Source organism: Eleginops maclovinus, chromosome 13 (assembly GCF_036324505.1).
Source record: "Eleginops maclovinus isolate JMC-PN-2008 ecotype Puerto Natales chromosome 13, JC_Emac_rtc_rv5, whole genome shotgun sequence".
Taxonomy (NCBI): domain Eukaryota; kingdom Metazoa; phylum Chordata; class Actinopteri; order Perciformes; family Eleginopidae; genus Eleginops; species Eleginops maclovinus.
In genome coordinates, this window is record NC_086361.1 from 15,901,425 (window position 1) to 15,927,849 (window position 26,425).

The following is a 26,425-nucleotide window of genomic DNA, read 5'->3' on the forward strand; positions in this document are numbered from 1 at the left end:
CTTTTGTGTAGAGGCTATAGCCTTAAAATCAAATAAAAGATGAGTCTCTGTTGTTCAGGTTAGGAAAAAACATCTGGTACATCTTTTTATTCGATAAAATCAAAGTAAAATAACTATGCCTCGCTAGTGTACACATACTATGCTGCATAGATCATGAGATAAGTCACATGAGATAGAAGCTCTTTTTTTTAAGTATCTGAATATCAGCCCTTAATACTTTTAATAATACATGAACAGAATTCCATCCGTAAAACTGTAAAATAACTCAGTAAATCCTAGCACAGAAAGCCTGTGGTTGGATGGTAGGTGGTACTACACTGCAGGAAGCATTGAGGCAGAAAAACACAAACACCCCCTCACACAGCTCCTCACACTGACGGATGAGTCATTCAGAAACTACAGTAAGGCAATCTTTGCATACACACTTTACACACTTCCTGACAGCACAATAACAAAGCCGCTGGTAAAAACAGATTTCTGACAATGGAGAAATGTCACGTGTTCTAAAGCTGGACAAAGTACCTCTCTATTTCCATTCAAACCTGTATATATTCCAAAAGAAACAAACTCATAATGATATTCTTATCTCCAGTATTCCCTCGTTCAAATCCTCTTTAAAGCCGTTTAAGATTTCAGTAACCTTTGTCAGTGTTGTATCACCTGTGCCACTGGTCACCATTTCCCCCATTAATCTGCAGCATCGAGGATTTCCAGACGTGGCTTCTAATCCCTCCTCAGTACCACATTATGGCAATCTAACCTCATCCAGATGAGTGGTCAAGGGCACATTGGGGAAGACATGTGAGATAGCAGCATATGCCTTATGTATTAGTATGCTAGCCAGGGCAACACGCCGAGGGCTCCTCTCAAAAACGTGCGGATGAAAACCTCCAGCAAGATGATCATTCATGTTTAAATTGCAACATCACTGATAATGTTTCAATAATTACATTATGGTATATATGAAGTGGAAAATCCCGTGACATATTACCGCATTGTCCCACAACCTCATTTCACCGTTTGAAAAACAGCCATTTCCTGGAGCAGCGTGCGGCTCAGGTTGACTGATGCCTCCATACATACCAGGATACGTGCTTAGAGGGAGAGTTATGGCCAGTAGTAACAATCTGCTGCAGGTAAATTTATGGCTGACATAATGACGGCACACTCAGCCGAGCCCACAGTAAATCCAGGACATGGTTTTCCTCTGTCCTTGAACATTCTGCTCCGTCTCCAAAAGCAGGTGTACCCTAATCTGTTTAAAGTTGCAGTGTTCAATAACTGGGCGAGATGGATCCTTATTTACTGTAGTGTTTAAAGTCCTGCCTGTAAGGGAGAATACCTGCTAAGGACTTTCATATTCATGAGGTTTTGAAAGGAGGTGGCAAAGTCCATATGGACTTGGCCTGGAAACTGGAAGGTCACCAGTTCAAGTCCCAAAAGACCAAGTGCTACCGTGGTGTCCCTGAGCAAGGCATCATTCCCTACACTGAACCCCGCGCTGTGCATAATGGCAGCCCACTGCTCCTTACACTAGGATGGGTCAAATTCAGAGACCTTTTAAATTTCCCCTCTGTGGGACCAATAAAGGGATTCTGATTCTGAATGATAAAATAAATCAGTAGTTTCATAACCTTCCCCCCGCCCCCCCCATGTGAATTACTGGATAATTTCCCTTGGTTGAACTGGTTACAACCAGACAAACTAGGACTAACCGTTTCCCTTTTTTTTTAATGAAAATGTACATTATTTACAGATTCTGACTCATTTCCATGCATTATTAAAGCATTTTCAGTTATCCTGAAGCTGGAGTAAAAACTCCAAGTGTTTTAGGTTCCATTGTTGTAATTGCAAATAGATTTGAAAGTATGAACTGCATGATATCATAACAATGATGTAGCTTGCTAGGTGAAACATTAAACATGTCAAAATGAAAGCAGACTTGAAGTCAAATACGTTTTAACAATTATTTTGAGTTTCCTCGAGTCAGCAGACTGTTATCATATAGGAATAAATGGACACCACTGCAGCCTAGATAACAAGAAAATTTAACAGCATGATTTGCAAATCTATTACCTGTAATTACAAGTCTTTAGTAATTGGGCTTTCATGTAGAAACACAGGTACCATTACAACCACTGTAGCTTCATTCAGAGACCAGAGACAAATCTTAGATATAAAAACATTTAATTAATTTGTCATAAAACCAAATCATAGCACACCTTTGTGATTTGTAACTGAAGAGTCCCCGTATAATGTTAGCTTGGTTAAATATGTGATCTGTGTGGGGGTCCGGCGGCGTCGTCTCCTCTGAATCTGAAACATTCTGAAGTGTCTAAGTAAAATACCGCCCCAGTGTCATGGTGTTTTTGCCGTCTTGCTTCCACCCATCAGATCTGCTCAGCTGTGTGCAGACAGACTGCGGGGTGTGTGTGTGCTGTGGGTTTGTCCTGCGACTGACCCATGACTTAACTCGCTGTCACAGAGAGTGAAAGGCTTGCCAGCAAGCAGCTGTGGCCTCTGAGCCTCAGTCAGGCCCATGGCCCATGGCCCTCAGTCCAAGTGTCTCTCTGCATGTGAGGGACATAATAGTGTCACTGTTGGTGGTGCTAAAGAGCCCGTTTGTTGATGTTGAAGATCTTGACAGAGTGGTCTGCGCTGGCGCTGGCAAGCTGGACCCAGGAGCTCTCTTCCTCGACTTCCCTCTCTCCGTCAGTCGCACCATCCTTCTCACGACCTGCTCGGCCGGCCCGGGGCCTCCAGCGGAGCCTCTTCACTGTCAGCGCGTGGCTTTGTCTTGGAAAGTTTGTACAATGAAGGAAAAACAGGACACAATCCAGACAAATTCTACGACCTACTACAAATACTTTAGTACTGAACCATCTCTCCTTTGTAAACACAAATAGAGATAATTCAAAGATTCCGTCACCCAATGTGAGCAACACAAATGGTGTGAGCAGCCTTCTGATACAGTCTTTATTTTACTTCCTGAGCTCTACAGAGGATGACTCACACACCCATGTTGGATGAAACTCACACAGAAATACACAAAAGCACCTGTCGATGCCTCACTCCCTAACGTGATGCCTTTTTCCTCTGTAACACACAACAGAGAGCTTTTGCCTTTCCTTAGCCATTTAACTGAAGCTGTTTCTGTGACACATAGTCTTTTACATCTACTGCCAGTAGCCATTGAAGACCTTTCAAAGTTGCATGTTATGAACTTAAGAGGCACTGTGTGTGTGTGTGTGTGTGTGTGTGTGTGTGTGTGTGTGTGTGTGTGTGTGTGTGTGTGTGTGTGTGTGTGTGTGTGTGTGTGTTGTGTGTGTGTGCGTGTGTGTGGGTGGTAAGGATACGAGATGTCTGTGCCTCCACAGTGTTTCCAGTCGTTTCCTCCAGCAGACTCGAGGTCAGGGCTCCACCTGTACAGCAGGATCCGTCCGCACTCCAGCCCCACTGCAAGCAGGAAGCTGAGGAGGAAACCAAAACACACAAAGTCAGCTCGAACTGTACAAATTAACATCTTAAAAACAATAATAATAACAATCACTTCAAATTGGTTTTATTCCTTTTCTCAGAGGTTCAGCCAAACTTTTTACAAATGTAAGGTGTTATGAAACAGACAACACAATTAAAAAGTTTGCCATAATAAAAGAAAAAAAAGGGAAAGTTGTGCGTGGTGTGTGTGTGTGTGTGTGTGTGTGTGTGTGTGTGTGTGTGTGTGTGTGTGCGTGTACCTGTTATCAGAGCAGAATGTGGGGCAGAAAGCCACAGCAGTAGCAGAATCTCCCACATCCAAGATGGAGGAACAGGGTTTAATCTCAGGAGACAGAGGAGCGTCTCCAGACTCCTCTGTCCTGCACGGCCCCCACACTATCACCTGGACAGACACACACAGACACACACACACACACACACAATCATTACATTACTCCTTTAACGTGCCACCAGATCATCGTCGTTAACGCAGAGTCCAAACCTTCTTGTCCCGACTGGATGTCACAAAGTATCTGCTGTCTGGGCTCCAGTCACATGACCAGATGATGCGGGTGTGTACGGCTGTGTCCTTCCCTGTGTGTGCATGTAGCGAGAACTGGGGCTCTGCGGGGACACAAACACAAACCAATACAGGGATTAAAGACCGAGATCATTCACAGAAAGCTTTAATCTAGCTTTCGTCACACCTCTCTGATGACAGATGAGCGGGCGGTGAAAACTTTGTGTCGTGATTATTGTAGCATGACATCAGCATGTCTGATCCCTACCCAACTGCTCTGTAGCAACAAAAGCTCTCCCTGGTGACAAATAAACAACCAAGCAAGACAGGGAACCTCATTGCAGCCCTCCATTTCACTCACTTTTTGTTTATGACCTGCTGTTGTTTATTTCCCCGGCCTAAGTCATTCCAGAGCCCAGATGAGTTTTCCCCAGAGAGCTTGTTTGTATGCCGGTGGCAGCCGCCTGTCTGCTTTGTCTGCAGCAGTGCTTCTCTCTACACTTACTCTCTCACACACACACACACACACACACACACACTGAACTGAGCTGCAAAACCACAGGGTGCCCACAAAGTCTGAGTTAACCACCGTGTCGTGTCTGTGTGCTCACACCATTCGCTGCAAAATGAACACGTTTGTCAGTGTGTTGTTTGGGACACACAGGTGTTACAGCTCCTTTCATTAACACTCATCTGAGTGGGGGGGGGGGGAGGACACACGTTTGGTTACAATAAACTAAATATAAAGAAGAATAGGGAGCAGCACATTAAAAAGGATACAGAGGAGAAAGGAGAAGGGAGGTAACAGGGTCTACATTATTAAGACGTCTGGGTGTTTGACCCCCGAGGAAGAGAGGACGACGTGGTCGGACAAAACAGGTAAGATGAAAAGAGGAGACACAGAAGAGGTGAGAATGGAGGCAGTCGGTTTGTTTGATCAGCTCTGACTTCATTTAACCTTCCTTGGTCTGGACTGTGAGACTATGGGTGACAATCACCTTGAGTGATTCAGCAGCCAACCAGAACAGACGGGCCCCCCCCGCCACAGCTTCCCCTCCTTCCCTGTCTCACTAACACCGTCCCTGCCTCAGTTCCCTGTAGAGGCAGACAGAGGGTTCAGGGCTGCCTCTGCTCTGCCTGCGCCCATTAGGTCCATCCAGAGCTGCCAAAAGAGCTGAGGCGCGTGAGCAGGGGCAGCTGGGAGCTAATCCTCCGGGCTTAAATGTCGTGTTCTGCTCACCTTGGACGCAGGATCGGGTTATTTGTCGATTCCAGGTGCAGAGATTCTTTCATATAAACAAACTCTCCAGGAACACGCGCTTGTTTACAGCCCTGGCCCTGCAGGAGGGGAACTGAATGTGGGGCGAGCTGATCCCATTCTGTCTGACCGACTCTGGCCAACAGAAGAGCTGATCAGTGCTTTTCTGTTCATTTCAGACCTTAATAATCCTGTCCTCGGTTAATAACTGTTTTTATGTAATTAAAAGAGACTAAAAAAGAGTGTCTTATTGATCTAACTGGACCTAATGGATCAAACATCTAGTGGTGTGCTCGAATACGAGAACTTCTACTTGGAGAAAAACTGTGTAAGAGCAACATCTAAATGTTGTTTTCAATTCTTTAAAAGATTAAAGAAATGCAATCTGCAATTATAGTTTTTATGAAAACAAAAGGGTTACTTCATTTGTGAAATCTCTAATAAACATCCAACAATAAATGATTTTAAGAATATAATACCATATTATTAAAACTATATATGAAAATGGCTGAAACTGAAACAAAAAGAGAGCCGAGCTTCAGCAGATTAAACATTCTCAGGCTGGGAGAGCAGGAACATCAAAGAAATCATATTATCAAAGGACATTTCATTCATATTTTACCTTGCGTAAAATGGGTAGGAGGTCTTTGTTGGTTCTAACATAAGGAGAAGATCTCTTTAAATGTTAAAATCAAATACAAACGGTAGGGTATAAAATAAGAAGTCCAGTTCCACAGTAGTATTTCAAGTTTGGCTCTATATCTGTTTGTCTCTCATTGGATTCATTCAATTGTCTCTGTCTGACAGCAGTGACCTTCCAGAAACAGACCTGTACATCTAACCATTAATGCCACCACCACTGAGTTAAGTCACCACTAAAAAAGTCAAAGGTCAAGCAAACTAAATGAGTGACAGAGAGCAAAGGAGGCTTTTAGATTGTGGTTTGCAATCTGTCAACATACAGAAAACAAGCCACTCCTCTGTGGTTGCATTTCTTTACAATTATGAGGTTCGAGAAGTTTACAGGAAGCCTTTTGTTGTATTCTGAGTACTTAGTGTCCCACATTACACATATTTCTGCACATACTGTCCAAGTATTACATACAATAAAGCGGACAAGTGTGTCATGAAGTTGGTGTGTTTCTAATGGTGGTCAATTTACATGTGTTTTTAATTAATAATCTTCCTTTTTTAGCTGGTTTTTGGACCGGTTTCAGTCACTCGTTTGGCTCTTATTAATTAGGGGAGTCCTTCTAATCAGGCCAGCTTGACGTAGAATTAGATTTGGAACAAATGTGCTCAGTGGGTTTACCTTATCTTAATTAATTGGTTTTATGCACGCTGGTGTTGTTTGCCAGTTAGGCTCCAATACTGTCTCTTTGTCTTGAGATTCACTCAAACACATTTTTAATTAAGCTAAATTTATTGGCCACCACCATAAGAAATGTTACCTCATCCTCAGCTGCAACACAACGTTCCCTCAAGATAGATCCTCTTATTGTCAACAACTCCTTCCTCTTTCTCACCTGGAGTCTCAGCGGTGGGCGGGTCCTGTCTCCATAAAGACCAGGTGCGATCGCGGGAAACAGCCAATAGGAGTTGAGCATCGGGGGAGAAGGCCATCTGTGTGACGGTGAGGGTGTGGCACGGCAGCGCCTGCAGCTGACGCCATGTCGCTGTGCTCCACAGCAGGACCGCTGCATGCTCCGCTTTAGATGCCTGGAGAGATCATTTAGATAAGAAAAAACGCATTAACTTTAAAAAGCATCTTGAGTTTACTTTGTTTTTTACTTTACATTATCTTCTTTGTCTTTGCTTTTTACTTCCACCTGAAAAACAATTTGGCACCTCTGTTCTAAAAAATGTAGAGAATGAGATTGCCTGCCTGTTGGAAAATAAACAAAGTGTAGGAGGTGGGAAGAGGAAGGGAGGATTGCCACAGCAGGGAATAACATAAACAGAGGCAGGAAAGGAATAGAGCAAAGAGGTGCAAATGAAAGCAAGGACAGTGGGAAAAAGCAGAGATTGTACGCCACAGGAAGACAGAAACATATCTGTGATGCTAATAGCTCTGTGTTTGTCTGCTTCAAGGTCAGGATAAGGTAGGTACCATCAATACCCGACTACCAGTTCATGTGGATATGAGCATGCAGAGTAAATGTGTCATGATGCCCCTCCTCTCTGATCTAATGCCTTTTACTGAGCGCGGTGAGTACGTGGTCCCTGGCCTCGCTCTGATCACACTGACCTTGCATGCAGATGCAACCAGCGCTCTGCCACTGTCTGAGGCGAGGCAGAACATCTCAAAGCCGTGGCCGTATCTGGAGGAGACAGAGGACAATCATAGAGACATTAATCACGACCAGGACGCAGGCTAACAGCCGTTCTAAATATGTGAAGGACAGACGGGATCTGAACGACAGACGGATGAATGGAGGGCGACAACAACAAAGAAAGCGCACCAAGTGTGACAGCAAATTAAGTTTCCTGTTATTCCAGAGCGCCACCCCGACAAGCGTCTAAGTTTGAGCCATTGTCGCTCGCTGACAGGTAAATAAGCAGACAGAGTGTGAAATTAAAACACTGATCTGCAATGACTGGTCGTTTCCTGCTGGCAGAGATGAACAATGATGATGCTGCGGCTAATCACCGGCACCCTAATTACTTTTAGCTTGCCTGCGATCACCTGCTTGTTTCCAAATGTCAACAAAGTGAAATCACAGCCTGGAAATTCCTCCCCAATCTACCAAGCATTAAAAGCTTCGGCAATTTAGCCCCAACGCCGAGTGTATTATTTATGCCACAAAAATAATTCAGCCACTTACTCATTTTAATGTTTCTATTATGCACCAAATGATTCAGGAGGGGGGGGGGGGTGAAGCCAAATGGAGGTAAAAGAAAAAGCACACCTCGAATAAACCACCACACCATATGTTACGTTTATGGAGGATTGACGGAAATAGATTTAGCATTGTTCACAAATGGAAGCCATATAGTCAGCCTAGAGAAGAGGCTCGTGGGAAGGCAGGAAGCTGGATTCTGATTGGCTGATACAAGGAAGGAGAGAACCAGGGCTTTGTGAACTCCATCTTTTTCACTGAGGATAAACCCTTTGGGCAAAAACAGATGAAGACAATTTTTATCTGGAAAGGTTGCCTTATTAACAGGATGTTTTTTAAAGGTACATCTGTATTGGAGATTGTCTCAGGACTCTGGAAATTGTTCATACCAGCAGGTAACCAAGCTAAGGACAAGCTAAGGGTTTGTGTGCGCCGCTAGCAGAATCACATTTGGATACTCACAGTTTCTGGACCTCAGGCCAGAGCGTGTTCTGGAGAAGATGATCCTCTGGTGGGGGCTCTTCACATATACATATACACACACAAAACAGAAACACAGCTAACTCAAACTCCATACATAACTATCATTTGGCAGGCACTGAAAACTGTGCTCGTTTTAAAATTCAAATACAAGCCGTTTCCAATTTATAAAATGAGGATTACCCCCAAGTAGCTATTATAATTTCCCTTTTCTAAATCCCTGTTCTGTTAACCAAAAGTGCGACAGATAGGATCCTGAATGTGTGTGTGTGTGACAGGCTTACAAATCAAAGGAGGAAAAAAGCGAAGACGTTTTGGAAAGACAAACGGGAACTAAAGACTACATGGTACACCTAGAACACGGTGAATAGCCTGGAGACAATGTCCCCTGACATTTAAACACAGACCCTTTCAGCATTTATCTTGAAATCCTCAGCCCTGCAACATGCCCAAAAATATTTCAGAAACGACTGCAGCTTTATCTGAGATTCTTAAAGGCTGTTGGCTTTGTGGTGGACCAAATCCAGCCTGATGCCAATCCTCTCCTTCACACCGCCGGCTCCGTCTTTGTGCTGCATATGTGACTGAGATCTACACTGGTTGTGTTTTTCTTGTTGGTCATCGCCTTCCCAAATTGCCTAATTATTAATCTGTCTCCTTGCCTGCGGAAGCCAATCAAACAAGAGAAAATGCATTGGTAACAACGGTCTCCGCACTTGGTTGCTCCCTCCATAGCCCGGGGTCATCGATACTTAAACTTTGCAATCACATAAGCCTGCTTTCTAATTAGCATTGCAGATTATGAGTGGCTTCAATCATGCTGATGACAGCACTTGACACCCTCTAGCCCAGGGGTTTTAAAGCGCTACGTTTTCTCTATTTGAAACTCATCCATTTCCCATCTGCTACTTTCCTACCACAGTTTATCCATCCTGCTTTTGTTTCTTTTACTCTTGTTCCTCTGCGTCCTCAATACACATTAACTCAATGCCCTTTCCTTTTCACAATCCTCTAATTCCCTTTTTTGAGCCTGCAGTTTTCAGTTTTTACTTTTCCTCACGCTTCCAGACCCCTGCTGTAATACCATCGGCCTCCAGCAGACCTCAGGAGGCACTGTGGGAGTATAGCATGGCGAGAGCCCCAATGACTAACTGTCCGTCTGGCCGCACATAATTGTCTCTTATAAGACCAGCTAGCGACAGGCTGGCTGGAAATCTTATATTGTGAGCTGATCGAGGCTACTGAGTGGAGGGCGACACAGAATATGAATCAGGCTATCAGACTGTGGAGGAGACAGGGATGCATTTCGGCTCTCAAACTATTTATCAAGGAGGTTTAAATGAAATGAGGGTTTGCTGCTAAATCTCAGAAATGACCTTGTAATGCTGGGAAAACACTTGGTTGAAAGTGTTGTTTTTGCAGTACCTGTCATGATGAGCGGGTGGAAGTAAGACTCAGACTGGTATTGCTCAGACACACTGTTGAACTCGCCATCGTTGCTTTTTTGGGCAAGGTCACCTGTAAATGAATATGACACATCTGTAAATATGTTGGAATTTTAATATATTTCACTACATCACATAAAAAAAAGACACAGAATTAGTGTGTGGACTTAAAGCAAAACTGATCAACAGATAAAAGTTTGGGATATAAAAGAAGCTGAGGTGAGCGAGTTTTTACCCTGAAATACGGCTTTGTTGGACAGACCCAAGGCAGGTGTGCTGGCTCCTTCTGGAAGGTTGGCAGCGTCCTGACAAAATGAATGAATGGACAGAGAGACAAACACATCAATAACTATGTGGGGGTGGGCCCTCCACTCAGCACAATTTACAGTTGTTAATCAAAGTGAAACCTGGTCTTTGGATAGAGGGCAAACATGTAGCTCTTGACTATTTCTACGCGGAGAATGAAGATAACTTGATACATAATGATATATTTCATTTGGTACTCACACTGGATGCCAACAGCTTTTCCTTTGAGGTCCCAGAGATGTTAGCAAAGTTCTCCACGAAGTTACGAGGTGCCTGAAACACTCGCAGGACCTTCTCGTCCGCTCCCGACACAAACTGAAACCTCCCAACCATTGCCAGACACTGCATGTCGTATCCATGGATCTGCGGCCGGGAGATTTCATGCCAGGTTGCCTGCTGGGTAAAAAAAGGCATAGGAGTATTTGGTAAAGATGTAGGTCTGGAGACGATGATTCTAACTCACTGCATGTTGTTTATGGATGCATTGAATCCATTGATTGTCCAGTTCAAATATGGATCCACTACAATGGCTGGATTATGTTGGCACATGCAATATTTCAAACTGGAATCTTCCATAATGTAATAAAGGGAACACCATCATGTCTTTATATTTCTTAAAGATGAATTTAAGGGGAAGTGGGTGGAAGGTTTTCTGAGGAGCTTTTCCTGCAATCAATCAATCCCCATGTCTAAAGCCTTGATACCTTCTATAAAAAATAAATCACTTCCAAGAAACGCTTATTATTAAGTCATAACCTATCAAAATTCAATCAGTGATAAAGCCTAAACATATTTTAGCAAACTGCAGCAAGCAGAATACATATTAGGTGGAGGCAACATCCCACAAAGGTTAATACAGCTGTTAAAAAGGAGAGCAGCATACTAAGTAACTACTGCTCACAGGAGACCAGAAGAAATAGAGAGGCTTAGGCCGACATGTTAGGGGCAGGTGTGTGACATCTTATATCGTCTTATGATGAATAAAGAAATGTGGAATGACACTTCAAGTTAATTTTATGAAGAGGAAACTCACACGTAGCGGTTTTGACTCTTTTCCTTTAAGTGAAATTGAGTCTGATGTGTGTTTTATACCTGATAAGAGTAAAGTATGAGATAATATTTATTCTGTGAGATTGAGCCGTGCTGTTTGTACCAGAGTGAGACTCTCTTCAATATCTTTAGGTGCATTAGGCCTCTGTGGGTAATGTTGCATCACCAAACAGGACTGCCTTATGGTCATATTAGCTGTATTTGCATCAATGTGATAAAATATTGGTATACTTACCATCTGGTTATTTATTTAAATTCCTAATGTTGCACTAAAACATTTAAAATACTGTTAACTACAGACAGCTTTGTCTCTACTCTATATTTTACCTGTTTATCATCTAGTTTCCTCCATGGAGTCAAGAGTCTGGTGGTCTGGTCCGAGCCCACACTGAGGATGAACTCTCCCTCAGGGTCCCAGCTCAGGTCCTGGACTGCATTAAAGTGACCCGATATCACAACCCCAGGCCTCCATTGTCCCTGTCAGACACATTTGGAATTATTTCTTGTGTAAACTCCCTTTCTACATACGCATCATTTCCAGAATGACACTACAGCGGAGAGGGTGATAATAATGAATGTGTTGTTGATGGAAAAGACAATCTCTTTTTGAAACATCTAATTAATTAACACCTTCAGGTATGTGCTGACCTTTAAACTCACATTTTGAACCAGCGTAATTGAAAAGCAGTTATCTCTGAACCTTATGTTATGAAAAAAGCAGACGTCTCCTGCACAGCGAAGCTCTAACACGGACTCTTATATCAAACACATTATAATAATAAGGATTGTCTCAAAGAACAAAAATACATTTGAAAGGTTAGAAGTAAAAGTCACATACCTCTTCATCTTGGTCTTTGCACCAGAGATGTAGCGCTCCATGAAAAGCATGAGCGACGATCATGGAGCCATCTGGACTCATCTGGCAGCCGTAGAATCCCAGAGTGTTGCCACCAACCTCCCCTACACGAACCTGAAGTGAAAGAAAAACATGGTGTTGGGATGATCATTACAGAGCACAGACTCAACTCAGATGTCTTTTTATAACATGTGTATATGACATCAGGTGGGTGAGATACCTTCCGGTTGGGGTCACTGACTCGCCGCAGATTGAGATAAAAGACATTGAGGTGCGTGAACCGCCACATACGGAGAAAAAGCTGCTGAAATAATTGGGCTATTTCTGTGAGTTAGTACATTTTTCTCCTTTCATCCTATATGGATTCAGACAAGCAGTATATAGCCTAGTTGTTCTGTCAAACACCTGGGTTCTGTGTAAATATACAGGTTTAGATTTATAGAAAATGCGGGGAAAAAGTTCAGAGATCTTTCCTCAGTCTCCCTCCAAGACATATTAACTAACAGCAACTGTGGTGGATAGAAGCAGAAATTAAGCTGACAAGTCAAAGGATAAATTATGCAAAATGGGACTTATTAGAGCTCAATAAACTGTGCTGTTCTTTCTTAGAAAATACATTTGTCTAATTAAAAATGAAAGCAATTGCAGCGCAGCATATCACATTGAACAAATAATGATGAAAAATTGCGAAGCCTGAGAACCCAGAAGGATTTACATAAATTGGATTTGGGTGAGAGCCCGTGACCCCTGCGTCACGCTCACAGGGCAGATCACACAGACAGTGAAGGGTCCGTGGACATGGAGCACCCATGGGGACTGAGCTGCCACTGAAAAACAATCCAAATTAAAAACTCATAATCACTGCGTCCCAGCTCAGAAAGATGCTAGAAAATAATAATCAATCCTAAAGTTTTCTGACCGACTGTCTAGACTCAGTTCTGTAATGAATTTTGTGGATTCAAATCATAAGCTGGGTTTTGTTTTTAAGTGCAGTTTCCAATTATACTGACAAAAAGGAAATGTGTTTGTTTAAACTGTCTGAGGTCACTGTAACTCACATTAAGTTCCTTTTAAGTATTTTTCCAAAACAGGGAGCAAAAAGGACAAGGCATTTAACTGAAGGAGGCAATTACAACTAAAAATGAAAAACATTGAGCCATAATGCAGAATAAAAAGCTTCTAATGAGTTCTATAAATTAAAAAACGTAATTATATTCTGTAGAAATTCATGCTTTCATTGAGAATAATATCTTGACTGAACAGACTACATACTAAAATGCATAAAGCAATATTAATACCTCATCCTGCTGTTTGCATAACCCGTACGATTCGATGCAGGATTATGGCACTAGACGAAAATAACTTGAAACAATGTGGAAATTAATCCACAGTAATTCTTGTTTAAGCAACGGAGAGATGTTCTTACCATGAGCTGTCAATATTTTCAACTGCAATTGGCTTTTTTGCGGGACGCAATGAGCTTCATCCCTGAACAATATAAGGACAAGAGAGTCTAGACGTGTGCATTGAGACATTTATCTTCACATAAGTTAAAGCGAAAACTTAATTCCTGTCTAGTCGCTATTGTAAGTCTATTTTTCAATCCTTAACCAGTCGAAGACAAACATTTTACCCAAGGACTTTGAGAGTACTCTATTGACCAGCCAACTTCTCACGGAGGAATTCAAACAATTAAAAGCTTTATCGGGCCCTGAGGCCTTGGAGGTAAACGGGGCCCAGGCGGGAGATCTACTCAAATCGATAGCAGCAGAAACAACCCCAGAGAGAGCAGCACTGCTCCCTCAGCACCACTGAAGTCTGTATCCAGATACATTCTATCTCTTCCATCTTTAATTAGCTTGTGCCTTAAATGATATGGACATTGGCTGCGAGGACATTTGAGAAGTGCTAAATCCACACTTGAATGATTCAAATCTGTAGAGCTTAGTTTGTTATCTTAGCTTGAAGCAGGTAGAGAGCATGTTTAGCTGCAGCCGACATCGCAGGCAGACTGCAGGCGTAACTCACAAGAACGCATCAATGACATGTTACACAAACATGTTGGAAGGATACACACACACACACACACATCTTCGCTATGTCTACTGTATGTGGCAGCAAAGTGGAGTCCTCCATCATCCAGCCTTCTTAGGGAGCTTGCGTTGGTCATCAATGACCTTCAAAATAACGCTTGTCTGCAGGCTCAAACACAGCGGAACTAATGGCAGTGATAAAGACACGCCTTCACATTGAATGGCACGATCCTGCAGCCATTCAGAGAGTGAGCCAGGCAGGTAGAAACATAGATGGTGAGATTGAGAGAGAGAGAACGAGATGCAACATTAAGCAGATTGATTTTAAAATTCTGCACACAAGAGTCTGCCGTAAATCATTCAAAAACCCACAGAGGCAAAAAGCAGTCGTCTGTCTTGTTTACGACTGGGGGAACAATATGGATGCACTATGTGTCTTATCGCTGGCCAGCGGGGTTATGAGGGAGGAACAGAACAAGGACAGAAAAAGAAGGCAAGGCGTATATCATTCTTTGAAGGAGAGAAACAGGGTGATGGCTGCAGAATGAGCTTAGCTGGGAAAACCCATACAGAGAGGAGGACAGGTTTTCAAACTTGACACTGAGAGACAAATTCTCCTTCGTTTCCGTTTCTCCTGCTGAGACGTAAAACATAAAGTACGGACGGCAAAAAAGAATTCACTCTTAGACTGTTTATATCCAATAATCCTCACATTTGAATGCCAGGAGCAGCAGATGTCTTGTGTTTTACTCGCCTGGTTCCAGACCACTGGAGAGCTGTCCACTTCTCTAATTGTTTTCAGCAATTACTGAATGAGAGAGTCTACAACACTGATGAGAGCTGTCAGAGTGAACTCAATCAGTACTGGGTGCAAAAGACAAAACAAAGCTCTAAAAGACAGATGTGCAGCTGTGGAGTCAAGTAATAATTCTCTGTGTTTTTTGTTTATGTAAATATTTTATTCATAGTTCATCAGTAACAGTAGCCTAACAAAATATTTAAAATGACCATAGATTTACTCTTTTGAAATCTATCCTATATCTAATTTCAAATGGGTTAACATCAAAGACTAACCCTATTGAAGTCTTTCATGACCTCATGGTGTAGATGCTCTCCAGGACCAAGTGACTCCTTGTTGGGTGTAGTTACGGGTTCAACAGAGCACACTTCTGACCACACCTATTGGGGAAGTTGAGTGTGGTCAGAGATTAAAGAACTGTAAATCAGAGAGGGCAGCTAAAAACGCTTAGAATGTAACTCCATTTTATTTAAGTGGATAATCGATCTGCCATGCGGCCAGGTGTCACTTAAGGAGAGTACACGTCTGAAAATACGTTACCCCTCAAACACACACACACACACACACACACACTGACAAGTCCCTGCAGGCACTGTAGCGGCCCGCTGTGGTCAGTCTGAGATGTTAATTAACAGTGTGTCTCGTTAGTAAGATGTGCTTTACGCAATGGTGGGCCCCAGCCACCCCACTGCTAACCCTGCTCTCCATTAAATCTCACCAATTACTCTAATCAGTGTGAGGAAGTGGAGCACTACTTTGTTTAAAAAAAACAGCTAATTAGGACACACATGGCCGGTCAACTAGCACTGTGGAATCTGCCCTGCCAATAACGTCTCGTAGAAAAGCCTTTGGGAGGCCTTTTCGAACTTCAGAGGTCAAGCAGGCAACCTGATAGTTCTAGTTAAAAAGAATCAGGTGTGAAGGAACAGAAAAACAGGAGCAGTCACATTCAACAAAAAGGTTATTTCAGGTAGGGGGGGTTACGTTTAGTTTTTCTTGGCTTAAAAAAGAAAGGCCTGAGCAGTGGATGGAGATTGGCTACAGTAGAAGTGGTTTCACATGCCCACTGCTGCTTTTCATTTCCACTGACCACCTTTGTCTAGCAATACTAAGAAGAACACTGAGAGGACTATGTGACACTGGCTTCAGGCTCTAATCATCGTCCCATTGTGAGAGAGGAGAATCAAGACTTCTCGCGGCTGCTTTTTTCTTTGATTTTGTTGCTCATCACTGTGGATGCGAATGATGAGATCAAAGGTGCAAAAATGTAACAGATCGAGTATGGAAAATCACTTCAGAGTGTGATCACACACAAGGTGTCTGCCATAGTGAGGTGAGCCAATTTCTGTGCAATCGGAAGGATGTATGTATTTCATTTGGAGCCAGTGTGCACAATGAGATCCATTCTGCATGTGTGAAAATAAATATCTGACAATTTTGCAAGACTGCTCATGTTTCTGCTTTTTTGAAAGGTACATTCAAAGGTATTCTAAGGTAATCCTGACCCACCTGAGATCTTGTTGTATTCAAAAAAATAAATAGCTGTGGGACAGATGGGAAAAAAGCCTTTTTCTTCACCATCCAGACTTGTGTTAAATTTAGCCACATTCTGGCACAACAGCAGCTGTGTGCAGCTCAGAGAGACGAGGTGGAGGGGAACGGGAGGAAAGCAGGGGAGGGAGAGAATGTGAGAGAGGGAGACAAGACAGGAGGAGAGAAAGGTGGAAAAAAGACGAAGTGGAGGCCATGAAATGTCTGACGGCGGAATGGAGGAGTCAACGTTAAAGACAGATCATCGGGTGAAAAAATAATAAGGAAAAACGCGGTGCAGGCAGAGGCTATGGTATTTCTTCCATTGGACACATAGGATTTGTTGGGGAATGGGCCGTAAAACAGGGGGTTCAGGGTGAGTGAGTGATAGAAGGGAAGATGGGGGAGGACAACCTCGGCTTGCCTAAACTCACAGTGGTGCGCCAGGCTCAACGCTTCTTCATCACTGTCTATCACTTCTATTCCTGACACCTCAATGTCAGGGAGAGTGGAAACCGACGCAGGGGCCCTAACAGCAGGAGAGAGAATACTGCAGGAGGGCTCAGAAGCTTGGATCATGTCAAGAGCTGCTGAAAGGGGAACTAGCGGTAAAAGATTTGGTGTGTAGGTCTGTGTGCAAACCCTGTGTTCCCTGCAGAGAGTGATTGATACCACGTATGTGTGTGTGTGTGTGTGTGTGTGTGTGTGTGTGTGTGTGTGTGTGTGTGTGTGTGTGTGTGTGTGTGTGTGTGTGTGTGTGTGTGTGTGTGTGTGTGTGTGTGTGTGTATGAAGGTGCTGTGTATCTGCATACAGCCTCCTGGTGCTCAAGACAACACTCACCTGCTCCACCCAGACTCCAGACCCCTCCTCAGGAGCCCAGAGGATCATGGTTTTGTCCATGGAGGCAGAGAGCAGACTGAGAGGCTGTTGCAGCTCACCACCTGCAGGGGGAGACAAATAGACGCTTACAGGAGCAGCTTGCAATTATTAGACCAGTGGTGTAGCAGCCAATCTTTGTAGATTGCTGTTCCCCCAGAAGGCCAAACACACACACACACGGTGATGGAGAACACTACGATAAAGAAGATGGACTCTGTGTTAAACTGGGAACTTTGCACTAGACTTCTATTTACCTAACAAGTAAAGTGTGCGTCAATCGTGTAAAGAAAGCGGATCCTCAGTGACTTCAAGCGTTGGCTTAGCCTCGATAAGTGGTTTGTGATATTCTACGATATATTTTTAGGGTTGTGCGGAAATCCTGAACATGTTTTTTTCTTTACAATGTATTTAAATTGGTAGCATGTTTAGGATGCCTGCCTGCTCTGAAGCATCAAATCAAGGTTGCTAGGGTTTACTGGTATTCCCAAACACATTTGGGGCTGCATGCTAAAGCGAACAACTATGATCCATGCTCAATGATAATAAAATGTATGTTTTTAAAGATGGAAAAACAATTTAAAGTCAATAATAGCCAGATTATTGCGACTGGATTTGCCTTCATAATTAAGCCACTTCACTTACTTGTGTGTCTAGATACAATAATATGGGATGCATACAGAAGCTGGTATGGGTCTGAAGTGATCTTGATGTAATAAGCTTTTAAGGCAATGAGAGTGTAAAGAGAAGATTTAGCACATCCATTAGGCTTTTCCCTTGAGAGCTAATTAAGCAGACATCTTTTTTGTCTATTTTTCTTTGAAATTGTCACCATCTCGTGCTTCTTTTTGTAAAACAGCAGTGCAGGACAGGTAGAGAAACAACATCTCTCGGTTTAGCATACGAAAATCCATCTACTTGCACAGGCTGGTGAAACCGAATAAGTGCCTGAAATGTTTAGAGGTAACTACCGTACGGCCGACGCTGAGGGTTTGATTTAATTTGAAACAAACACCAGGAGATTTCTGCTGCTAATTATCTGAAACTCTGTAAGTATTAAATGATCCCTTCCCTGGTTGTTAATCAAGGTACCTTTGTAGAGAGGAGGCTGCCAGTGGACACCATAGACCCAGTTCTCATGTCCAGCCAGGACTGTTTCAAGAGTCACAGCAAACACGGAGGACACATCTGGAGCACGAGGACAGATCATGATATTGGTTTTATACAATGAACAGGAGAAAGGCAGCTGATGCTAAAAAGGTGAACATGTTCAGTATGTGTAACTCAAAACATTCCATGAAATATCAAATAAGTCATTGTTAAACAAAAACTTTTTCTTCATGGAAGTCGGTAACCACCGTGCGCAATTACATCATCCAAAAAAGGAGCCTACTCATTTTGTTAATTAGCTCCATTTTTATAAATGAAGCCTGTGTGGCCCGCTCACCTTTCTCCCTCACTTCAAAAACGTCCTCTTTCATTTTGATGATGGTGTGATCGTCCTCTGTGTGGGCGTCTGTCCCAGACTTGGCACACAGCCTCCACACTCTGATGAGGCAGTCCTGGGAACAGCTGGCTAATAGCAGCTCTCTACCTGAACGAGACAAAGAGAGAACATGAAAACCTTCCCCCCACTGAAAGATATTTTCTATCAGCTCTTAAAAATACCCTAGCCCTATATCACAAAATGTATCCTAATGCCTTTGAAATACTTACTCTCCTTCGTTTATATCAAATATATAAAGTTAAGTATTAAGTAAGAGGAATATACAACACCTTCACAAAATAAATATCCATGCCTGCTAATTAACCAAAGCAGGTCCCACCCAGTAGAAGAACTACATCATAGCATTCACTTAAAATCCACTACTGACAAATATCAGATATTATAATAATTAAATATTAGTACACACAATGTATGAATTCTATTTTATAAAAAGATGAATAATGAAGTGATTTTGAACTGAGCCTAACCACCAACGTTCCTGACTCCGGCACCAACTTCAGTTTTCCGGTCAGTAATGAGCATTAAAGCCTGACCCCGCACATCTATAGAGGCTCCTGTTGTCTTCAATTGTTTTTAAGATCTGTTATCGAGGCATTTTAGAAGAACGCTGCTGACAGTGACATGGCCAGCGAGACAGCAGGAGTACCGGCCAAATATAAACAGACAGGTGGTAAACAAAGCACAAGCCACTATCTCTGAGTGCTCCCGTCTGTCACATTATGCGCTTCAGGTTTAGTCCAATGGCCACTGGCCCAGTTTTGCTTCTGCCAACATAAACAGACATATTATAAATTCCTCCGTTGCCACCACCTAATGCCTTCTAAATGCTGGGAGAGCTAGGAGTAAGGCCATAATTGTTTGTCGATCATTATGTAATGATATGGATGATTTGTTTTGGTACTTGCCCGAAACTCTGCCAAAATGGACTGCATTAGTCATTTTCTCCAGCCTGTCAGAGTAGGTTTGATACTTGTGACAGTATATAAATTACCCATCGGCAACAAATTGAGTTGAAACTTTCAGTTTAGAGTTTTTCTTTGTTATTAGATTTTCAAACAAACTTTATCTGCACCATGATACAGCCCCCAACTGTAGCCTTCTGAGGAAGCAATACAATATTTAAACCCCACGCTAAATTAAAACAAATAGCCTTAACATTTATTTAAATCAGATTGAAACTATGTATTCCCGGATTTGTGTCGGTGTGAGATTAGTAATAAAATTAGTAACACGGTACGGCCTGTTGAAGACTTTTATCCAGACAGCTGTTCCAAAGACGACAACATGATTAGGTGTAATAAATAATGTAATCGATGATGTAGTAAAAGTAATTATGTTAGCGAAAGTAAAATATAAATAGATAAAAATAAAACAAGCTGCTTTTATACCCTGAGCCCATTCTAGTACTCAGATTGATGGAAAGGAAATTGTGATTTAGAGAAAAAGGATAAAGAATAAAGATAGAAACAGAAAACAAGAAATAGCACCATGCTCTGAATGCCAGTGTTTAACAGCTATGATAAACTGCGCCACTAGTGCTGCAATTTGCCATCTGCCAAACCCTTAAAAAACAGAATGATTTATGTAACTACTATCACAGTGGAGAGCAAGTTTTGTCATTCCTGTGGGGATATTTCACATAAACAAACTTCTCTCTGTCTCTTTTTTCACGCTTGGCAGCGTGGAGTGGGTCACAGACTGTGAGTGGGAAGGAGACACTGGTGGAGAGGGCTGGTTAAGGAGATGAAATAGCTTTTACACAGTCAGAACAGTGCAGTAATGAAGAGCCCTTGAAGAGGGTTACAGAATTAGCACTTGGATTGGATCCATGCATTGCAATGTGCTACCACAATACTGTGATTAGCACACTAGTTGATGATGCTGGCCTAAAAAATGGTTTAAAGGCTCTGTCTAGTATTTTAAATGCTCAATAAAGCCAAAAAGGAGAGATGTGTGAAGTTGTTTTTTCTTAAAGAAGGTCAAAATGCACTTGGTGGAAGGCTCTGACTGGAAAGATCCTCCCACTTCTTAGCTTTTAGCCAATCACGTGTTATCTCACTCTTCTAAAAGGCCAGTTTTATCCAGTTTGCAGGCTTTCTAAAGATAAATCTCAGATAATGGAGTCGTGTGAGCCCAAGCTTTTAAGAAAATGTGATTAGGCTCTAAGATCATTTGTTGTCTATTTTTCTGTTCTGATTTTTTTTAACCAGACTTTCCGTTAACAGAGCTGTTTTTCAAATCACATACACTTTCCTACAGTACATATTGTATGTTCATCTGATCCTCGATTGAGTGAGAATTGAACACATACTGGGAGGGTAACAGTTAATTGAAAACATGTTTCTCTCCTGTAACACTAACCCTATTACATTATCCAGACTGTGGCACTCACCTAAAGATGCCCAGGCCACTGCACGAACCCAGTCTTCATGTCCTTGCAGAGACATGGCTTTCTTGAGCTGTTGTAGGGCAATTAAAAAAGGTCAAAGGCTGCTAATATACTCGAGTAATTACAAATAAACATGTCAGGGCAAACATAAATGAGCCATCCCTAAAACAGAGTAAGTGTCTGAGCTCACCTCTCCATTAGACTGCACAAACAGATGCACCTGGGAGTTATCGCCCCCACAGGCCAGTATGGGAACTGTAAAATAAAAATAAAAAGGCAGGTTTCACAGTCAGATAAGCACACACACAACACACATAGCAGCATTTACATCTAGGTTTAGGTTGTATACATGCGATGTAAGAGAAGGAGAAAGCACAGCATCAAACTGACGAAAGGCATGTAAAACAGAAAGGCAAAACAATATGAGCTTCAACAAAAAAAAAATGAATATGATGTTCGCTTACAGGGGCTAAAGCAGTAGTGCAAATTGAGATCGATGGCATGAGAGGAAAAGTGTGTGTGTGTGTGTGTGTGTGTGTGTGTGTGTGTGTGTGTGTGTGTGTGTGTGTGTTTGAAGCAAAACATAAAGGATGTCTATGTAGGAACAGCTTAGGCTTACCTCTGCTGTCTGGCAACAGTGCCAACGAGACATCCATCATGAAACTGTTGCCGAACGATAAGGTGTGAAGGCACTCCGCTGAGGAACATACGTGCACATGGATTAAACGTTCTGATGCCCTACGACTAATACTGCTACACAACAAAGAAGGGCTCTTATTCCTTCTTACACATCACGTTCAATGACTTTTCAAGGACTTTCCAGGCCAAATTCCCTCAATTTGATATACAAGACAAAGTTGAACACAGTTGAAACACTGATAATTGTTATAACTATAACAGGCTTTAGAGAAGCTGGATGGAGTGTGAAACAATGATGCAACTAAAGAAAACACACAGCCATTCACTTACAGCTTTTTACAGATATGTATATATAGAAGACTGTATGTATATTTTTGGCATTTGTTTGTTGTATTGCATTTGGAAATTATTCTTTAACTGTTTCTGAAATGTTTGCTAAAACATTTTTTTTCTGCCTATCCTCATTTGTAGAGGCCAAGGGTCTTTCAAACTGTCACAATCCAATTTAACATGGACAGTGTTTTCATCTGGGAATACACCCCGAGGTTACGCCCAGTTTGCATACACACACACTTAATGTGCATGACTGTCAAACAGCATTAGTGTTCATCCGCACTGACGGGGGCACAGAAACTTTTTATAAAGAGAAGCTGTAATGGTTGACAGCTAAGAAAAAAGGAGATATGGATGACAGCTGAGAATACCACTAATAATTCATGTGAGGAAACATTACAATAATACCGCTGTTGTTAATCCGTCAACTTACATTTGTACGGAAATTAAAACATTTGAATGAGAGATTACATAGTATGTAGAGCCATTCATTTCTGTCCAACTGAGGAAGTTGTTTTGATTTTGTCTTGTGATTTGTTGCTTTTGTTCTGTGTCTTTTAACTGCACTGATAAGGAGTGATGCTCAATCCTCAAGATAACAATAAATATTCCAATTATTTTCTTTGTGCCTGCTCACAAGACAACATGCACTATGTGCAGTTACAATTGCTTTATCTGGAAAGACTCACAAAAGGATAAAAAGGACCCAAATGAACAACAACTAGTATTGCTACTTTAAAACACAACTCTTTTGAACTCCAACCTTATTATGGCAAGTGTGGTACCACAAAAACTCCACAGGCTGACACTCAATCAATAACTTAATAACACAATTATTTTGTGACTCTTACCTTCTTTGGCTCCATTGCAGAGCCACAGTCTGACAGTGGAGTCGGATGCTGAGGAGGCCACCAGGATCTTTGAATCCTCCACATAGATGGCATCCACAGCACACACTGCACCAGTATGGCCCTTACACTCCACTGACTGGATGAACTGGAGACAGCAGATCACATTTAGAAGATAGAAAAAGACAAACAACAAAAACAGTGTCCGATGAAACAGGTGGCTTACCTTCCCATTTTGAACCTCCCAGACGATGAGCCGATTATCTGAGCCTCCTGAGACCAGATGACTCTCTGGAGCTGTCCAAACAATAAAAACACAGTGGATTAAAGATACACTAGTACCTTAGGGGCACCTTTGGACTGGGACTGTTTTTCATGTTAAGTGACAATAAAGGTCTATCATAAATAATTATATATTTTGACAAAATGTCCTACCATGAAAGATTGTGTGTTACATTAACATAAGAAACAGGTCATTTTCTGCACTGAAGAGTTCCATCTTTTTCTATAAATAAAAAAACATTGTATTAAGGTGTACTACGACATGTGGTATTTATAATATTGTTTATTTGAGAAGATTATATCATTATCACCATCTGGTAAATACATTAAATTTAGAAAATAATCCTTGTTTTCTGTTCCGGTCCTGCATTACTTGGAGTTTACAGCAACATTTCTATGTGTTATACATTTAACAGGCTGCATTGACAAAAAATGGTGGGTATCCACATATTTTAAATAAACAGCATACGTTAAGACAACCCGTCAGATGAGCTTTAGAAAAGCTGTTATTAAGTAAAAAGAGGTGAAGACAAAACAATTACAACAATGAGTGAATTTGAGATTCATAAACTGAATTCAATTACATTTTTAAACAACATCTCACTTGTACTTACACTCATGCAGCAACACAAATGTTATGGTGGCAAATAAAACTTTTGATACACTTAAAACCAGATACTGTCCAGGTGTTAGACAGGTCCATCAGTGACAGCAGGACACTCACCACAGTCCTCTCTGTGAATCCACTGCACTGTGTTCACTCTCCCTGTGTGTCCATTCAGCACAGCCACGACTCTTCTCTCCTGAGGTAGAAAACAAATGGTCTATTAATTAAGGTGACAAAAAAACACTATTTTTACAACTACAGGGTGCTCGGTTATCTTTAGCAGTGTCAACTATCATCCACAGCTAACATGGCAGAAGAAATTAGACAGATTTTTCTACCTGTGGATTGTACAGAGCTACGGAGGTACATGTCCCAAAAGCAATAGTCCCTCTACGACCCCAAGAAACAACATTTGGAGTCCTGTTTGCACAACAAGATATGTGGCATGTCTCAATTACGGGCGCCGCCATCTTGGAAGTGTAGTTGTGGTGTTGCTGCAAATGTTGTTGTAGCTAAACAACCCGTGCGAGAAAAGGTTCCACATACGAATATCTTTTTTGAGAGTAGATATTAATGGTTTTATGGTGTTTTAAAGTAACTTCAACACACACCTGAATTAAAGCATTCATCCCATTATTTCTAGTACACTCTATTAAGTCGTTTACATATTTATATTAGACTGTTTTAACTCAAGTGCATTGTTGAAGAATGTCCACTAGATGGCGTAAGTCAATAATAAAATCCAGAGAGGTTCGTGTTTATTTCCTCTGGGTCTAAACCAAAGGATTAATTAAACTGATAATTATAACCTACCCCATACAAACCAAATGGCTGTTGACGTTTCTTTAAAAGAAAATGAATAGATTTAATTTAAAAAGCCATCCATACTTACATATCTATTCCCAGTGGTGTATACTTCTCTCGGGTATTTATATTTTTTGCTACTTAGTACTTTCACTTCACTACAATTCTGAGGTAATTTGTGTACTTTTACTACACTACATTTAATATATACCTTTAGTTACTTTAATTTGGATTAATGATGTGAAATATAAACAACACATAAAAAGAACTGGTACTTCTACTTTCAAGTGCAAGATCTGAGTTCTCCCACCTCTGTCTATTCCCCCTCCCCATCAGTCAGATAATATGAATACATTATTATGATTATGATGAATATGATTATTATGATTGTGATGATTATGATTTATTTATTATTATTATTATTATTATTATTGACATTGGCGTATACATTTTCCAAGATTATGCTTGGAGTACAATTATTCATTTTTTAATTTTATGATGGACTGCAGCTTTCAACATATTAAATGAATGATGATCCAATGTGGCTGATGACATTTTGAATTATTTTAAAATTACTCCATCACAATCAAGATGCCACACACCACACACACTGCTGTGTCACACTGTGTTATCCCCTTGCTAAGTGGTTACTGAGGGTGACTGGTCTCAGCTGAGCTAGCTGCCAGCCACACAGCCATGCTTGTTAAAAACAGCCCTCAGCCTTATAGATTTCAAAGGTTGAGGCGACAGTTCTGTCACAAGGAGTTGCTAGACACCCATTTGACAAGATCAGGGAGAAATGTGATTGCATCTGTGAACCCTTGAGAAGATACGATATATGACAATGCAGCACAGAAAACCAGGGAGCCATATATTTTGCAGAAGTGAGAACGTCTCGGTCTTTTTTTGCTAGCCTCTGGCTGTGCTGACTTGTGGTATATGTTTGTGACAAAGAGAAAACAGACGCACTGTCACCAACACTTGGGGAGAAAATAGATTGTGTTCGTCTTGCTATTGTTGTCCCTCCTCACTCAGTTTGAGGGAGACAGGATTGAGACAGACTTGGCAGGGTGAGACGACCTCACTGTGGAGGATACCCGAGCATCTCTGGCTCCCATCTCAGGAGTGGCAGATAGAGATGTAGCCAAACAGCTGCGTCTGTGAAAAAACCTCTCTATTTTCTTTGTACTGCGCATAAATCATCCTCTCCCTGGTAAAATCTGTTTACCTGCTTACACAATGCCGGATTAGTTTGAACTAATGTAATGTGTCGTTTCAGGAGAAAGGAGGTTTATTTTTGAAAGATCCTGTCCTATTTTCCATCCCATTTTTCCGGAATAGGATAATAAACCTTTATGTGGGATGTTTTTAAACATGTCTTTGCACTACCGTGCATGTGAACTGTTTCTCCAAGCCAGTAATGATGGGGTCATCCAGGGAGAGCGCTTTGATTTAGCCTGTGGACACACTCTGAATAGGAGGACAAACATCATATAGCAATTAAAAACTCCAGTGAATTAGCCTGAAACCCCTTCACCTAATTTT

At 41.7% G+C, this 26,425-nt stretch overlaps 1 protein-coding gene across 1 annotated transcript; it reads right to left on the reverse strand.

The window, feature by feature from the left end:
* Nucleotides 1-1,746: 1,746 nt before the first annotated feature.
* Nucleotides 1,747-24,558, reverse strand: elp2 (elongator acetyltransferase complex subunit 2). Its single transcript, XM_063898433.1, has 22 exons — nucleotides 24,415-24,558; nucleotides 24,194-24,272; nucleotides 23,414-23,484; nucleotides 23,191-23,335; nucleotides 21,987-22,064; nucleotides 21,558-21,622; nucleotides 21,367-21,437; nucleotides 18,919-19,061; nucleotides 18,564-18,659; nucleotides 17,436-17,536; nucleotides 12,215-12,346; nucleotides 11,704-11,853; nucleotides 10,528-10,722; nucleotides 10,256-10,325; nucleotides 10,001-10,093; nucleotides 8,558-8,615; nucleotides 7,504-7,576; nucleotides 6,782-6,974; nucleotides 3,980-4,101; nucleotides 3,738-3,880; nucleotides 3,357-3,470; nucleotides 1,747-2,796 (listed from the first exon to the last, which is right to left on the reverse strand). The coding sequence occupies exons 1-22, from the start codon at nucleotides 24,544-24,546 to the stop codon at nucleotides 2,610-2,612; spliced, it is 2,511 nt and encodes an 836-aa protein (XP_063754503.1). The 5' UTR covers nucleotides 24,547-24,558; the 3' UTR covers nucleotides 1,747-2,609.
* Between the last annotated feature and the right edge of the window lie 1,867 nt (nucleotides 24,559-26,425).

Bases quoted from the DNA above. Each gene is read 5' to 3' on its own strand.
- elp2 (XM_063898433.1), bottom strand. From the start codon at position 24,546: ATGGCGGCGCCCGTAATTGAGACATGCCACATATCTTGTTGTGCAAAC. The intron at 7,577-8,557 runs GTGAGTATCCAA...TGTCTCCTCCAG, and splicing joins TGGCCTGAGGTCCAGAAACT to ATACGGCCACGGCTTTGAGA. The intron at 6,975-7,503 runs GTCAGTGTGATC...TGATCTCTCCAG, and splicing joins TGGTTGCATCTGCATGCAAG to GCATCTAAAGCGGAGCATGC.